Genomic DNA, 18,657 nt, shown 5'->3' on the forward strand with positions numbered 1-18,657 from the left:
TTAACACCTTTTTTAAATTTTCAGCTGGTTCAATACAATGCTACCAGATTGTTCTGCAACAATGATATCCAGTGCTTTTTTTGTAAGAAAAAAGGTGCTGGAACTCATGAAGTTATTTACCTTTCGCACATAGTCAATCACTGTACACACACCCACACACTTCAGTTGTGTAATGAAACGTAACGGTTGCCACCTGCAGTAGGCACTCAGTGCACGACCACATGACCAATCACAACCTGAGCAGCACCATCACAACCAGCGTGGATGAACTATGCATGCATCGGATTTGACACACAAGCAGCCCGCATGCACCGTTTTAATGATGTTGCTGCCGACCTGCTACGCTCGACAGGGCAATTCAAATCCACGTGGACCAAACATCAAATTTTCAGGTTTGAACATTTTAAAACTTGGAAAATTTGTTGAAAAAAGGTGCCAGAACTCTGTTCCAGTGCATTCTATGACAAAAAAAAGCACTGATTGATATCACAACTGCTTCAGTGACTCTGGACATAATTCAAAGTGCTGGTTTGAGAGCAAGCTCTATGAAAGCACACATTCTTCCATACAAGCAGTGCTTTTTTTGTAAGAAAAAGGTGCTGGAACTCATGAAATTATTTTTCTTTCGCAGGTAGTCAATCACTGTACACACACCCACACACGTCAGTTGTGTAATGAAACATAACAGTCGCCGCCTGCAGTAAGCACAGCGCACCACCACACAACTAATCACAAGCTGAGCAGCGCCACAAGCTGAGCAGCGCCATCACAACCAGTGCAAAGTACGCATGCATCGGATTCGACACTCAAGCAGCCCGCATGCACTGTTTTAATTATTTTGCCGCCAACCTGCTACTCTCAACAGGGTGATTCAAATCCACATGGACCAAACATCAATTTTTCAAAAGTTACTTTTAAAACTTGGAAAATCTGTCAAAAAAAGGTGCCAGAACTCCATTCCGGTGCATTCTATGACAAAAAAAGCACTGCATACAAGCATGCTTGGGTTTTACAATCTGCAGAGAAGGGGTTTTTTTTTCATTAGCCGCAGCACATTTCATAGGGATGAGAGAGCACTTTTTGTACTGCTACTCTCAAGACTTGGAACTTCCCACTAAAGGCAATGGATTAGCCCATTTTTCCTTCTCTTTTAGCCAGTGGCAAAAGGGCGTTTTTATTCTGATAGGCCTTTATAAGTAACTTGGCCAGCTGCTGGAGGGGTTTTTAACTACTTGGCTGCTGTCTTGCATCTTTTATCATTTTTGCTACACTGTGATTGTTTTTAGTCTGTAGTTTATATTTTAAATATAAGCCACCAGGAGACCAGAGGAACCGGGACATACTCCCCTAGCTTCTGGCAAAGACCATTCACTAGGGCAACAACCAAGTTTGCTTCTATTCCAGAACCAAGCCTTAGACTGGGCTGAAATGGACACATGTGATCACTCTCATCCAGGCATTAGAGTTTGGTTCCTAACAGACATCAAACTCCTTATCCAAAAGTGAGGGTTTGGTGCTGACTGGTAATTATTTAACAGTGGAATACAAAGCTTTTATTTTCTACAGAGGTGAAACTGTGGCAATTTTTGGCAGATCGGAAAAGAAACTTGACATCAATAAGTTTGTCATTTCACCACCCAATCAACCACTCTAACTCTGGCTGCTTTCAAAAGTCAGGATGGGCAAGTAAAACAAGTGCACAGGGTTGCAATCACTGACCCAATAATTTTGCCTGTATACTCAATTTTCACAAGCTGAAAAGAATCTACAATTACTGGACAAGCAGTTGCAGAAGACACATCAGCAGACTATTAATACAGAATCAGAATGGATGTGAGCAATATTACCCACAAATCCTTCTGCAAATTGATTATAGGAGACTACTAGTGTATTTCCCAGCTCATGGATAAGTGATGAAAAGATAATGGTCCACCAGAAAAGCTCCACCAGCCAAATTTAGATGCAATACTGACAGAAATATGAACATGGTGTGATCCATAACAATGCTTTTCTGTATTATCAGTGTTGAGTTATTCCATGATGTTTACAAGTAGATCTTGCAAGAAAAATAGGATTATCTTGTTTTTATTTTAGCTACCAAAATCTAGGACTAGACCTATATAGATTAGCCCCAAGGCAGCCCAGGGTGATCAGGAAATTACACAAACAGCATTTGTCAGGGCTGTGGGGAGAAGACTTGAAAGGAAGATATTGGACCCTAACTTATAGTCAAGTATGGAAAGCAAGTATATAGTTGGAAAATGGAATCAGAATCTCCAAAGGAGTGGTGCCAGCCTCTGTAAAAGAGGCTGTGATTAAGCTAGTCTTTAAAAAGCCAAAACTGGACATGGTGGATAAGAAAAATTACAGGGTTGTTGCCAATATCCTCTTCCTGGGCAAGGTGTTTGAGCAGGTGGTAACCAAGCAGCTCTAAGCACTCTTGGATGCAACAGATTATCTAGATCCATTTCAATCAGACTTCAGGTCTTGCTTTGGTATGGAAACTGCATCGGTTGCCCTATGGGATAACCTTTGCTGGGAGAGAAGACAGGAGAAATGTGACCCTGTTGATTCTCCTGGACTTCTCAGTGTTTTTCATTATCATCAACCATGGTATCCATCTACATAGCTGGCTGGATTGGAAGTAGGCAGTAGATTGTCAGTTTCCTCCAAGAGTGAGTTGCCCAGCCATCACCCTCTCAAGCACCTTGCCCAAAAAAGGGATGTTGGCCACTGGCCTGTAATTGGTGACATCCTCTGGGTCCAAGGTCACCTTCTTCCAAGAGAGGCCTGACCACTGCCTCCATCAATGATAAAATACAGTATGTGCTAAATATGTATACTTTTCTTTTCAAAATGTTTACAGGGAAGGGTTCTATGCCAGTGTGTTTACCACACCAGAAAGTAATAACGGATTTTATCTTGTTTGCTTTCTAACTAGATAAAGAAAATAAAACAGTCAGGAGAATATTTTATTTCTACATGAAGGAAATACTACAATCCATTTTTATGAGTAATGCTTTTCTTCAAACCTAGAACAGTCATTTATATTACTACTAAAATTAGACAAAGAGAAAAAAAAGCACACAATGTTGAATTAGCTTCTAACAGCTACTGTTTCTCACTGTAAAACAGAACTCCAAACTTTCAGGAAATGCTGTAGTGGAATGTTAACTCAATCAAAACATTCTGAGTCCCACACGAACATGAATTCTAGAAATCATACCTACCTGGTGATTTAAGAATCACCAGAAAATATATGAAAGTGCAAAACTTTTATTCTACCTGCTTGTCTCAAACATGTTTTTTAGTCAGTTAAAGAACACCTTATGTCTTCTTAGTTTAGCATCTTCTTACGCATGATTCCATCCGGGTACAGTTATTACTCTATCCTGGTATCTCTAAAGAGATCTGGAGTTGTTTACCACTGTTTGCACAAATCTTGCTTCCACAAACAATGTGCTGTCCCAACATGAGGACAGAATAATTATATAAGGGGCAAAGGGAATTAACAGATTTATACAAATGTACACCACAAAATGGAACCATGCAGTTTTAGCGGACTTAAGGGAGGGTTTGCAATTGTTAAGGATACCAGTTCAGCATGCCTGCTAACAAGACAGAAGGGGGCCGTGACAAAACCTTAATGAACTGTATGAGTAGCCAGTACCAATTAGGACTGAAATTAAGTTCTTTAAATATCAGTCAGCCATGTTAAGTTGCTGAGAAATTGATGCAGAAACGTATTTTCCTTACTTCAAGAAACAAGTGCTGCAACAGAATCTGCTTTCAAAATAGGGCTGCCACCGTTTTTCTGGCTGGGCTCTTCTGCCTTAATAGCAGTACGATAAGCAAAAGATCAACTGGTAAAGTTTTCCCCAGCAAGGAGATGTTGCACTGGGGATTCACCAGCTTTTTGCCTGTAGTTGGGTGCCCATGCCTTTAACTGCCCAACTGGAAAACTGGCTGGCAATCCTTGTTGGAAAGTAGTCATTACAGGACACAAACATCCCAAAATGGAGAGCAGTATTCTCAATTCTGTCACCTTCAGTGTATTCAAATTAAAATACTTTACTAAGAATACATTTTTCATGCTTTAACTTTCTGCCAGTAGGAATGTTGTTTCATTTCACAAATGGTCAGGGTTGCTCAGTGTATAGAGCAAAAAGCAATAAAAAGGAATTCAAGGCGTGGATTCTACTAAGTTGCTTCAATAACGAAAATCTGAGACAGCTATATATCCCTATAAATGGAGCTGGCTATCAGAGACAGAACAAACATTACAGGTCAGCAAATTAATTTCTAAGTTGATAGAGCTGACTAGGAATGGCCCAGCTATTCCTAATGGACATCAGCCACTAGGAGCCATACTGAGAATGTTCAGTGAAAATACTAGAGCCATACAGAGAGTGTTCACTGAAAACTCCTCCTGGGAAGCAAATCTCATATGCCTTAGCAGGACATGCTTCCAATTAAATATAATTGGCATGGGGCTTTTACTTTCCTTTGGTATTCATCAAAAAAGACAAATTGGGAGTAATCTAAGAAAAACAACAATAAAAATTCCATAATGTTCATATATATCATTATGAAGGAAAAGACACCTTTCCATTCATTGAGATCATCGGTTTTCCTCTGAATGTGAATGTAAACATAACTGGCAATATGAGACCTGATTCAAGGGTCTATTTGGTTTTTCCTTCTAATCTGGTAGCAAACATTTTATTCCAAACTATTATTGAGAGGAATGTTCTCTAGCTTAATCTATCAAAAAACCCTCAACAGTAAAAACTCTTTCATGCAAATCTAAGATCGGTTACCTCAGGCAGCTGTTTGAAAAACTGCAAGAATGGGACACCAAGCCTGGGGCACGGCAGGGTTCAACCTTCAACTGTGGAAAGAGGCTGCGAGGTCAGGGTCTATTGTAAAATATATGCAGTCATGCAGCTGAAACACCCAGGAGATGTGTGCATAAATTTTCAAAAAGGGAGACAAAACCTTGAAGTGGGAAATCATTTCACCAGATTTCTCATTATATTGATAGAGGAGCCTCTGTACCCGCCTCCAAAGTGATTCCAGTGGTTCATATAGTGAAATAGTTGGTACAGCTTGAGGCGTTTATCAAACCCTGGTGATTTGGGGATTTTACTGTGATAGGCAGAGTAAAATGAACCACTGAAGCCACCGAACATCCCTGCAATTGCTAACTCATACTCGGAGTGACCATAGAAAGATGCAGGGTCAAAGATAATTGGTCCAGAGTCATTTTCAGCTACATTTCCTCCCCACAGATCCCCATGAAGAAGAGCAGGAACTATCTCCATATCACCAAACAGACTGGGTATCTTCAGCTGGAAAAGAAAAATAAAAGTTACCAATGAAGAAATAAAAAGGGATTCTGATTTGTGATTTCACTCAGTAGGTATCTAATGAGCCAATCTTGTGCAAACACATGTGCCTAAATTTAATGATTTCAACAGAAGCAAACATACCTAACTTCTCAGAGTTCCCTAAAACCTGCATCACTTTTACAAATGTGAGATTGACCTCTAAGATTCTCATGGAACTTCATTACCTGGAGTTGTGCCCAAAGTTCTCTTGCCTCCCGGTCACCTGAGTTCTTCTCAATCATGTCCATCTGGGGCTGAATGCGCTGCCTGGCAAAGAAAGTCACCCAATCCTGTTGCCAATCATTTACCTGCAAATAGGCAGCCAGACATTCAGCAAGCATTTGGTTCTATAGGAAAGGCAACCACTAGAACAAGGTTCTCTGATAAAAGGATGAAATAGGCAGTCATAGAAGTCTATTTAGACTCCACAGATTGACTTTGTCTCTGAAGGAGAAAGAAGATACAGACGTCTATCAAAACTGGGACTCTTTTTATCATTGGCTAGAGAAACAGGACTACGCATAGACTTAAATATGTTTATATAGTTTAACATAAAAAGAAAAAATGTGGGGGGCTGACCAAGTAGGTCTGATGTTATCAATGACTGATGCTTTTTAGTTTTAGGGGTTTTTTTGTTAGGTATATATTAAGAATAAAACTTATTCAAAAAAAAGAAGTCTATTTAAACTCATATTGTCCTACTGACTTCTACGGTATTAAAACTCGTTATGGTCTCACTGATTGTGTCCTAACTGTTTGGAAACCTCTGAGCTTCAAGGCTTTGAGACTCCTATATCCTGCCTGGCTGAAGACAGCCAAGCAGTAAGAGCAGAAGAGGCAACGGTCACCTCAGCTTCCTTTATATTTGGGGATTTTTGCTAGATGGTCTTTTCCTTTCATCTAGCAAGAGTGCTTTGGAAAGTGGGAAAGGTGGCTGTAAGCCATCAAGAGACTTTTTAGTAATGGGGCGACATAGAAAAAGTTCAAACAAACAAGATGGCTCAAGATGCCTCATATCCTAGCCACTCAAGGATCCTCCCCTCCCCTTTTCCTCCTGCCTTATCTGTAGACAGAGGAATGCCATTAAAATATTCCCAAACTGAGTCTCTTTTGTGGCCTGCTGTCCTTATAGGTTTTCTCCCCCAGGGAAAGAATATGAAAAACCTCAGGCTATGCACAAAAAGAGCCAAAGACTTTTGGAGTATTCTGCTCAAAAGGTTTCACTTTCATTTTTACTGCTTGCCCCTCCTCCCTCAAACTTAGCTTCTTGTGCAGATCTATTCCACTCCAAAGGATATTCTTCTATTCATTGATATTTTTTAATGTCTCACTTAAGAGGTAAGGGGTTGATTCTGTGTATATACATTTACAAAGGAACAACAGAATTATGGTCTTTTTCTCAACTTGTTTATATTATAATATTTTTGCTGTGAAGAAGAGGCATGTGATCTCTGCAGACACAAACTCACAGTTCTGAAAATTGTACAACCAAGCATCTGTAATAATATCTTCTAGACAGAAAAACTGCATGAAAATACAGTCTCATGCTACATAATTAAAAATGAACCCTTATTTCATGAGGAATAACTTTCAGACTATAATGTACCTTAGATTTTTTCAAAAAAGCATTTTATTAAAAATATTATTTAATTTTTTCAAAATTCAATTTAAATCAAACATTTCTGATTTAAATTAGAAAATGGCAGTGGGGTGGTGTAAACTGGTCTCCTGCAAGAGCAGGTGGCTGGACACAATGGCCTTCATGGCCCCTTCCAACTCTATGATTCTATGATTCCTGATTATTTATTTTTAATCATTGATTTTTATACACCCTGTCTCTGACTCCCCTGTTTGAGGACTGAGCACTTTCTCCAACCTTGCAAGGGATTTTATGACCCATTCTCTGGTTTCTGCAATGCTCACCCAGGGACCGTAAGATTATTCTTTTAAGCTGTTTGTGAATCAGCCTTTCAGACTATTACAGCCCTGACAAAGCACAAAATTATACACTTTCTTTTTGAAGAGTTCCATTGCATATAAACACAGAAGAGAAAAATGCAGAGACAGCCAAGTTCCTATTACACTGAAAAGAAACCTAAAAGCAAGCAGATTAAATTTACATAAACTGCAGTGCATGCATGTATACATACATGCACACGTGCATGCGCGCATCTACAAATTACTGCTGCTGTCAAATTTAAATGGATTAATCTCCTCTTTCAGTAGCTGTTTGCACTACTATACATACATTAACAACCAAAGCAGTATCCTAACCTAGTTATGCTGAGATAGTCAGCTCTCTACCATCTGCTAAAAGTATCCTATTACAGGAAATGCTGGCAGAGTTGTGGTGAATTTTGGCTTCCAGGCTCTGTGTTAATAGATGACTACAAGCACAAGGTCTGACACTGCAGGGTATAGCTATTTTAAGGGACACTCACTGGTACAGCAGTACTAAGATATATAACTGCCAAAGATCAAAAATCCAGTACTACACATGTGCTCATATCATTAGCCCTATAACCTTTATCCCCACTTAGATTTCTCTAAGTGAATTTTTAAAGGCCTCAAAACCCTGCCCCCATGCTAACATTGTATTTCTCCAGTGTAAAAAAGCCATTAGTACAGAAACAAATCTGCAGAGCATACCTGTGGAAGATACCCACAACAAGTGACAGTGTGGAATCCAAATTTTTCCACAAACTGGACATCTGTCTGTTCCTCATTCTTACCTAAAATAAAAAGAGCAAGTTGGTGACTGCCGGCTCTGAACAGCAGAGTACACTAAAAAGAAGAACACTGCTATTATTTTAAAGTATATGTCCTAGCTATACTTGCTTATAATTTCCAGTAGCTTAGATACAGATATGGTAGATTGCTTCACTGAATTTTTTAAGTTTCAGAATGCACTATACCACTATGTTTTCAGTAATTCAGACTAGCCGTCCATGTTTTTAATAATTTGCTGCAACAGAGTCTCCAGGTCCTGCTGGTAAGAGTCCCATAAATACAGTGGTACCTCAGCTCACAAATGCCTTGGTTCACAACCAAATTGGGTCATGAACAAAAATTTCATGAAAATGTTGATGTGGGTCATGAACTCCGCAAGACGACCAAGATCACAGCAGGGAGATGGCCGCGATCATGCTGGGGGCAGGAGGCGGAGAGATGGCCGAGATCGTGTCCGGCTTTCCTGCACAAGCACAACTGCGATCTGGCCGTCTTCGCCCCCTGCCAGCATGATCGTGCCTGTCTCCACCTCCCCCAGTGCGCCCGCAATCACGCCTGTCTCTCCCCCCCTCCCCCCACGTGCAGGGATGACAGGCGTGTGCAGGGATGACAGGAGCAATCTCGGTCATGCTGGGAGGGCGGGGAGATGGCTGCACTTGTGCTTGGGGTGGGAGGGGGAGATGGCCACGATCTTTGTTGTTCTTTGTCACTTTGCTTCACATTTTTCTGATTTAAAAAAAAAGTTACAGAACGGATTCACCTTATTTACACTGAACCTTATGGGGAAATTTAACTTGGCTCACAACCAGAGTCCTGGAACAGATTAAGTTCGTGAGCCAAGGTACCACTGTATGTGACTATTACAACTGGAAACATGGTGATGAATTAAATGGATCCTTAGTCAGATGCAAACAGCAACTTAAATATTCTGATGAGCTCTCCTCCAAATAAAGTGTAAGAAGATAACTGTTTAAAATTATATTTTTGTCCTTTTACAACTTAAAAGTTTACAAGTCAAAAGGCCTTAGTTTACATTTTTCATTATGTTAAATAAATAGCTGCAGAGTCCATAGAACTTTTTAAAGTATAGAATTTAGGAGAGAAAGGATAGAAGCTTATTTAGATCATCCCAAGTAATCTTAGTGTATCGGGACCAATGTGAATATGGCTTTCCAGTTTCTATGATCCATGCATAACAAGGAAACAAGATATCCAGTACTAAGGAATGCTGCATATTTTAAGTTTATTCTTGTAGCAATTATATAGACAAAGAATAAACTTGTCACTATTTGTATTATCTTTCTATTCACTCAATGGAAATTTTCTTGTTCCAAGGGGTAGCAAAATATTTGAACACATTTATAGTTACAATCTTCAATTAATGGTATTTAATTGCCACTAACAACTGAGCTAACCTTTGCCAAAAGTGTTTGCATCTTTCTTCAACTTCTCTCCAAGTTTTTGATTATGAAGATGGAGATCAGCCAATTGTGTTCCAAGTTTCTCTCCATGTCTAAGAAGTCAAAATACAATAGTTTTAGCAGCAAGAAGAAAATATATTCAGCAAAAGGCAAAAAGATCAATGTATTGGTCTATTTCTTCCTCATTTTGTTTTGTGCTTTTATATACTGAGGCATTATAGCCTACTGTGATTGCGTTATTGTTAATTTCAAATTTCTATATATTTGCTCTCTTATTACACTTGAGTAATAGTCTTCACCAAACATGGGACAGAAATATTAAAAAAAAACCTAATTAAATTGTTGGAACCAAAATAGGCAATTCATTGTATGTGGGGATTCTCTACAGACATTTTTCCCTCAGTAAATGAAACACTTAAGATACTGAAAGGCACATCTCTAAGTAGAGAAGAGGCTCCCTTTGTGTGCCAGTTCCTGACCATTGCTGCCATTCGGGCTATATTCTGCAAACAGCTGTAAATCTGTTTTTAAAGATCTGAATCTTCAGGCCCTGAACAACCCAGAGTTTAAGTTCATACATCACACTCAAGAAGGTATAACCTGGCTAATCATAAGATGATGGTTAAAAGTGGAAGTCCTGTGCACACTTTACCACACGAGCAAAAAAAAAGCCTACCATTGACTTAATGCTATGCATCTGAATTCAGCATAGACCTATATGATTTGAAAAAGGAAAATTTTACATTTGACTTTTAATTCATTTGGTAAGTACATACAGACTTAAGTATTTGATATTTAAAACTCGCCAAATGCATTAAAGGTCAAATGTTAATTTTTCCTTTTTCAACATTTATTATCAGTTTAGTCAGTAAGACTGTAAGAATCTTATATAATTAAGAAAGGGTAACTTTTTCTTCAACCTTAAACTGACATATAATCATTTTAAGTGAGTTATTCAAAGTATGCAGATTGAAGCAAAGAAACAGAAATCTAACTATTTCAATGAAAGCCAATAATCGCTACATTCTATTCAGAAGGCTACACAAAATTACTTAGAATGCTAATATAATACCCAGCTCCAGTTTACACCACTGAATACGTCAATACTACATCTGATTTAGTATTAATCTGTTTCCTGCAAAGGTGGATTACACAGTACTAATTGTCTCCTCAAACAGGCAACTAAATCACAATAAGAAATGGAACAACCAAAACTTACCTATTTAAGCCTCTCATATCCAAATGCTCCATCACAAATATAGCACCATCATTTGGTAAGTCAATAACCTTTATAGGTTTAGGAACTTTTACAGTTTGTGTTTGCAGAATAGCAGTTAAACTGGCCATTTCTCCGTCAAACATTCTTCGAGCCTGTCAGAGATAAAAGGAAAAAACCTCTATAATTACTTTAAAATGCAAGCATTCCCTAATTCTTCTACTAACGCAACCTATTAACAACAGCATACAGCATGAGTAATTCAACATGTATACTTTTCTCAAAGCAGTTACATGCCAAACAAGAGAATAATAACTGTGCAAATAAGGACAACAGTGCACACACAAACTAAGCTGCCTCATTTTATACTTTCACTGAGCCTGGACTTACACTGACCTACAATAACTAAGGCTGTCCAAAGATGGGAAAACAGAAAATTGTAGCTCTCTTTAAATCCCACTAAGCAGCCCTTATATTTGCAAATTAATAAACTTGTAATAGCATTGCAACTACTTCCATGAGGTTTAGGGTTAGATGAACAGAAATCATAACACAGTGTAAGACATAACTGTTAGAACATTTTATAATACACTTAAAGTCTATGGAATTTCTGTCACTGCCTAACATGATCTGTAGACCACAATGTTCAGGAATTAACCTTTTTTGAGAGAGGAATTAACCCTTTTTGCATCCCAGTTCCCTTTCCAGAACCTTGGCATCATCAACTCCTAGTTTCTGGCTGAACAAGAATTTTCACTGAAGACGTTACCCCAAGCACTGTTTCACACACAAATATACAAGCATGTGTATATGCCAATGAATGCTGCCAATCACTGATTTCCTACACATGTTTTTCTCCTCCACATATTAAGATAAAGGAATGGAAAGTTACAAGTCAAACTTAAGAGTATTATGCTCATTCACAAACTAGAAAGAAAACGCCAGATATAAAAGAATCTTAGAAGACAAGGCAGGCAGGCAACAGAATTAAGAGAAACATATGGACATGCACATAGTAGGTATGCCATGAGCAGAGCCGGCTGGAGCAGGCAGTCAGACTACAATATGGCCCAGGAGGCCCCTTCTGACTCCATTTCTGTGTTTCTATATATACATCAACTATTGTTGTTGCACACACAGATTTATCAGCTAGGCCCTATCTATTCTGTTCTGGGCACATCTTCCTTTTCAGCATTTAATCAGAACAAACATGGGATTTGCACCACACAGCAGCTATTGTTTAGCAAACTGCTAGGTCATGTCTGCGCATTTCATTCATTATACTAGCTTTCACTCCTCTGTCAATCAAATTTCCCAACCAAGTGACCATTTTCTAAGATGAGAAGAGTTCCTAGGAATATCATTCTCTTCTTAGATCAGGCTGGTAATAATTATTCAATACTGGAATCGTGGCACTCCGCAAGTGATCAAAAGTACTCCTGTTTAGTATTGCACACGTCAACGACGTCGTCGTCCCTCATCACAGCAAAATCCCGGGATTTGAAAGGTATCCTAGTATAAGGCCGGCCTAAAAGTAAGCACTGCCAAGATGTCTTATCATAACTTTAATCTGCAGTGAGGAGGCCTGCGGGACTTTAGCATGACTACAGCAAATATAACGGCAGGGTACCGCCGTCCAATGGGCTGCTAATTTGTCAACCTTGCAAAGGGGCAGTACAGGTCTTTGTCCCTTCCAAACCCCCTATTCTTTTCAGAGCTGCATGACAGGCTGAAGCGGCCTCTTTCTCCATCACTGCATCTCCAAAGCACCCTCTCCTGCATTTCTGCTCGTGACTGGCGTCGGGTCTGGGGGCATTGTCGGTGAAGCGTGGCAGAGTTCACCACCACCACCCCCGGCTCGCTGTAGCGCAACCTTTCAACCGCGCGCCAACGCTTTGCACCACCTCCCCTTGTCCTTCTCGGCTGGAAGGCCCCATGCTCCACACTCTCTCTTTCCACCCATCTTCTCTTCCTCCCCACACCTCGGCACGGGAGTTGCTTTTCACGTATACGAGCCCGAAGTCGGTGTGAAAGCTCTCGCCGTGGCTGATGCAGCCTCCACCCGAGTGGCCCGCAGGCCGCAGCACCGACGTGCCGAGCTCCCGCCGCAGAGCCGCCTCCATCCCGCCAGGGGGCCGAGCGCTCACTGACCAAGAAGCCGGCCCAGCCCGTTCCGTTCCCGGAGCAGGGGCGGAGTTACGCCGCCTTCCTCTTCCTCGCCTCTCGGGCAGGCCTCTGTGCGGGCTCGGCCAATTGGAATGGGAGGCGTTGCCGAGCCCCCGGGAGGGAGAAAGGCTGGTACCCTCAGAGCGGATCCGCTTCGAGCCAGGGCTACATCTAATCCTATTCCTTTCTGCGGGTCTATTTTAAGGAGGAGTAGCATTGGATGCGGCCTTCAGAGTACCGCGCGTGCGAAGGAGCAGCTTGCGGTGGCTTTGTGCCTTGGGAGGAAATGAGAATGCATTGCCCCCTCCCTCCCTCACGTCTCCCGGTTGTATCCAGGGTCAGCAGGCTTGTAGTCAGGAATGGGGAGAGCTGCCCCTTTTTTGTTTTCTAAAACATATTTAAAGACCGTTTGCAATCTTGTCTTTAAAAGGCCTGTAAACTAGATGAACTGCCCACCAAGTATTTTGTTGTTGGCCCTTCCAGAACATTGAGGCTGACCATGAACCTGCATGTGAATCCAGCATAAAATCAGACTGATACAGTATTCGAAACGACCCTTTAATGTAGCTGGTGCGGTAGTGCAACTTTGCTAGAGGTCCAGATTCAGTCACAAAATGAAGGAGTTGTTGGGCCTGTGCCCTGCTGCACAGAGCCACTTACGTGTACTCTCCAAGCTGGTTAAGTACACCATGCTTCTGTATTAACAATCACACAGATCTGAATTTCCACTTCGTGCCATAGGCTTAAACCTTTACCTGGTTTGGGGGCTCATTGCCAGTAATGTTGCAGTAAGGGAAGGGGTCGGGGTTTGCAAATAACAGTAATTGCACAACAACCAAAAACTAAATTCTGGTTGTTCTAAATACCAAATGGTACATCAAATGTTACTGTTTTAATTTTATTTAAAGCACTTTTTAAAGAACTGGTCAGTGCTTGTCAGTTGATTCAGGCCCTTTGCACTGATTGACCAGAACATGAGAAGGCAAGTTTGAGTATTTGTAACTGGTGTACACGAATAATAAAACACAATATAAAAACCAATACAAAAATATATTGCATCATAGCTATTTGCTATTAGGCAAAGTACTCTGTAAACCTTGCATAAACAAAAGTGTCTTCCGCATGTGCCTAAAAATACAAAGTGTTGGCACATATATCATCTTGAGAAAGGTCATTGTGCAAAATCCTTTGCTCTGAACAACTGCAGAGCAGCCCAGAGGAGTTTGTGGCACTCATCCTCAAGGACTGAATTTATCTATAGCAGAGAAGGCAGGTAATAAGGCAGCTTCTAAGTCATGGGTCCTCAAACTACGGCCCTCATGACCGATCCAGCCTGCCATGGCCATCCATCTGGCCCGTGCCGCCGTTCGCTGCCCTGCCTCCCATATGCACGGTGCTCGCCACTGCCTCACAGCACAGGTGGGGAGGTGGTGGCTCGCTCATTCGGAGATGGTTTTGGACTCGCTGGGAGATCTCCGAGCGAGAGAGCCACCGCTGCACGTGCCTGATGCCTCCTCGCGTACACCCAACGGCACCTCACCGGCCTGTGCCCCCAGGCACCCCCACCTCACCAGCCCGTGAGGGCCACCGGAGCCTTTCAAGTGGCCCCTTATTCAAAAAGTTTGAGGATCCCTGTTCTAAGTTGTTTAGGGTTTTCCACACTAACAATAAAACCTACAATCCGGCCTGCTGGTAAACAGGAAGCCAGTGTAGTTCTTTACCACAGGTCATCCCACTCAGCAACCAAGCTGAAGTATTCTGTGTTAGCTTCTGGACCATACCTTAAGGGCAGCTCCTCATGAAGCGTATTGTAGTCATCCAGTTTAAAGGTTACAAGTGCTTGAACGTGTGGCTACAACTGCTGTACTGCCTGAAACTGGTAAAGGGTAGTCGGAGTCACTGAAGCTACTTGGGCTATAGCAACAAAGAGGTCCAGAAGTCTCCCCTGATGGGGCAAGGCAATGGCCCTTCCTCCTGAGTCCCCTCCTGTCTCTTCCAGAACATGTCTGCCCTCATGGTTAGCCTGGAAAACTCTGGACAATGACCTGGATGGAGTTTCCAAGGCTCCTAACCCCCTTTGATTCTTCTGCTCTGCCATAACTACTTCCTTCGTGTACTCCCCTTCATCAGATTGCACAGGCCTTTGGAACGTCGGCAAAGAGTGAGTCGCTGGCCCACGCACAACAATGACTTTATAACAGCATTGGGTACAAAATGCTGCAGCACCTCATAGCAGAATAGTCAGAGTGCTGAGAAACAGTCAGTGCCTCTCTCTAGAAACAATCATCCAGTTAGGAGCAGAACCACTGCAATACGGTGCCCCAGACTCACTGAACTAGTCCAGAAGGATATAGTGCATAATGTTCTCAAAAGCCACTGAAAGACAGAAGAATAAGTAGCAAGGGAGCTACGCTAGACTTGTCCCATTCTTAATACTTAAGCTGCCATCACATATACATTGGCTTGGCAGTAAAACCCCTTGAAAACAGTGGGACTTATTCCTGAGTAAAGAAGTGTGAGATCGCACTGTAAATGAACAATGGGATAGAACAAATAGGTCCTGCAACAAAATGTTGCAACATACAGTGCTCTTTCTTCAAGATTCCAGCCTCTCTGTTTCCCCCAGCTCCCCACTCATTTTTTAACTCCACTCCTGAAATGATCAGTCCCTGACTACTGAGCATGCTCGGCTGTCATTTAGCTGTTCCCCCGTTTATGCTTTTGCTTAAAGTTTTTGTACTTTTGAAATCCTTTGGCTTCCCTCAAAAGAGCTGATACTTTCCTTTTGTGCATGGTTGGTACTGTTTTGGCTATCTAAAGACAGACACTTACCACCTGAATATTAGAAATAGAGGCTGGGTTCAGGCAACACAACAAGCCATGGTGATTTTTTACCATTGTGGGTCTGTCATATTGTCTGAACCCAGTTGTGGTATTTTACTACAGTAAGTTGCATCTTTAGAAATCACAATAAGAAACCTTTATTTGTTCTATGGTTTCTCCATATCTCCATGGCTTGTCAAGTGGTCTGGACCCAGGATCATGGTTCTCACAATCCTGGCATAAAACTACCACAGAATCCTCTGGAAAATGCAGCAGCTGCAAGACCTGTTCCAGCCATTTAGTCTCTATGTGTGGACCAATGACAAAGACGTAGGTGACATTGGCAGGAAATTAGGCATCCTAGGATTGAATTTCAGGTACAATGGCTGATGGAATACTCCCCAACAGCTAGAGGACTGAGTGGGGAGAATGGAAGCTATGAAAAAGTAAAAACCACCTGATCATCTACTGGATAAACCATGCTTTTTTTTTTAATGAAGCATGGTAACTATGCAGAGTTGCTTGTTGTTCCAGAATGCTACTCTTTTCCATATATCTTCACAAGTAAAAGAGCTAGAGAGTCTTATTGTATTTAATTAAAGTTGAACATCCAGGTTTGGAGCCTGGCATAGCCCTGAGGGCACAGCTGGTCTTCTGATGAAACAGGGTTAATCACCTGAACAGGTGGCAGATCAGGAAGGATGGTGGACCTTACACACTCACACCACCCAGGAGAGCCCCCACGGGCATTGCTGCTCTTGAGCTGGACCCAGTCACCCACTGCATTGTATGGCACAGAGGAGAGTGGGCAGCAGGGTTCCTTGGAGGAGCCCCACTCCTTATCTTTCACTGTAATTCCTCTACTAGATAGACATGGGGGTGCTGCTCCAAGGAAAAGCCACCTGCTGGATCTCTTGCTTTGGGAGTGTCCTCAGGGCAGGAGACCGGATGGTTGGACTCTCTGGAACACATGTCCGGTCTCTCCCAGACTGAGAGATAGGGCAGGAGCTAATGCAGCTGCTTCAGAGAGCTTGCTCACCAAATTGTTTTAGGAGAGCACTGGGACATCTAGTAGGCAGCCCAGACCTGAACGCCATGCTTTGAGGGGTCTTTCTTCAATATGAAACTGGAAACCATCTACACAGTCTAGACAGCTATGGTGGGATGGCTAGGACACCTTGCGCCACCAGTGCCTGGTAAGACCAGCTCCCCACTGTCCATCTCCCATAAACACCGTCCAGGGCTTTTATCATTCTGATTACCCTAATTGTCATTATAACAGGGTGGTTTAAGGTCACTGAAAGGTCAATACCAGTATTCAGGGATAACTGGATACTTTCCCCCATACCCCTAACAAACTCCATAGATACTATATATCTGGAGTGGTCCAGATATATTCTGCAAAATGAATAAAAGAGGTCTAGGATACATGAGCCATGAACCTTGAGAAAAAATCAGTCACAGATATTTAATCCAAATAATCTTGTGGAGGGAAAAACTGTGAGGAAAGGAGTTGAGAATCCCCATGTGCATAACTCTTCTGCCTCATCCACATGTGCAAACACAAATGTACAGCACACATTGCTTATCTGAGCTTCTGACTAATATTTGGAATACATCCCAACACCATCTTCTCTCCACCCTAACGAGGATGTCTTTCTGGCACTCACTTGCATTCCAGGGACACCCTTGCTGGCCAAACTTCTGTTCAATTAGGGTTTATTTCTGTAGAGCAGCTGGCTTCCAAGATTAGAATTATTTGGTGAGTCATCAGTTAATATATACATACCAAATTAAAAAAAGGACAGCAGCTGCATACTGCCTGACGAAATCTGCCAGAAAAGAGAATGTAATTGGTATGCACTGCCTTTAGATGTATAAACAGAAAGCACGTCCTTCTAGTTTGGAAGCCTCCACGCTGTTCATTCCTTGACTTTGTCCCATGTTCTGAGTATGCTGAAGGTTAGTTCAGGAAAGATCCAAATATCTTCACTGTCCTTATCCATGACATGCTACTTCCTCTGCATACAGAGAACATTTTGATTGGAGCAGCACTGGAACATGGGATTCCCCATCTCCACCATAAGTGATACAGTCTCAGGAGGGCTACACTGCATGCATTTTTGCAACATATAGATCAGGGCAGAGCACAGGCAGGTCACATCAGATGACCCAGAGGCCCATTTCTGGCCCAGGCACTTCATGGGCTGCACTCTTGCAGCTGCCATGATGCTCCTCAAAACTGGTAGTTTGCAGTGCATTTTGGCAACAACCCATTATTGAGCCTCTGAAAGGCTGAATGTAGCTAAAAAACACATGAAATTTGGGCTTTCTACAGTTCCATAGTGATTTGCTGCCAGGATGTTAATAAAGATCAGTGACTCAGCTAATTTCTGAATGAAATGAAAGACCATGATAATCACAAACTTATTAAGACTACATGCTGTCTCTTCATATGTGCCTACCTCACTGCGAACTCAGATGCAACGTGGCCAAGACCCAGCTACTTAGTTCTCAAGCCCCTCTCATACAGCCCCCCCACCTGTTGATACAGCAATTTACTTCGTTGATATGGAACACAGCTGGTTGTCATCTTTGATTTCTTCTGTTCTGTTCCTGCTTCACACTTAGTCATCTGCCGCTCTGGTTATTGCAACCACCTCCTCTCTCAATTTTCTCTTTTTGTATCTCAACCACCACCTCCCTCCCAAATCCCACTGCCAAATTTATGTGTTCCACTGCTCTCAAAGCATTACACTCTTCCTGAAATCACTTTGCATGCTTCCCATGTATTTCTACTACTTACTCCCCATCCTTTTAAATCTATCCACAGTCTTGTTATATAGCTTATAGCTCTTGATCTTTATTTCTCATTGCATCCCCACTGCCCTTCAGTCCAACTCTACCCCCA

General features: G+C 41.8%; 1 protein-coding gene across 1 annotated transcript; it reads right to left on the bottom strand.

Annotated features, from left to right (window-relative positions):
- Positions 1-2,958: 2,958 nt before the first annotated feature.
- Positions 2,959-12,895, bottom strand: LOC123035594 (ketosamine-3-kinase-like). Its single transcript, XM_044453972.1, has 6 exons — positions 12,740-12,895; positions 10,761-10,912; positions 9,536-9,633; positions 8,040-8,122; positions 5,576-5,698; positions 2,959-5,351 (listed from the first exon to the last, which is right to left on the bottom strand). The coding sequence occupies exons 1-6, from the start codon at positions 12,878-12,880 to the stop codon at positions 5,013-5,015; spliced, it is 936 nt and encodes a 311-aa protein (XP_044309907.1). The 5' UTR covers positions 12,881-12,895; the 3' UTR covers positions 2,959-5,012.
- Positions 12,896-18,657: the final 5,762 nt, after the last annotated feature.

This window comes from Varanus komodoensis, unplaced genomic scaffold, assembly GCF_004798865.1.
Source record: "Varanus komodoensis strain SLA01 unplaced genomic scaffold, ASM479886v1 scaffold7_1, whole genome shotgun sequence".
Taxonomy (NCBI): Eukaryota; Metazoa; Chordata; class Lepidosauria; order Squamata; family Varanidae; genus Varanus; species Varanus komodoensis.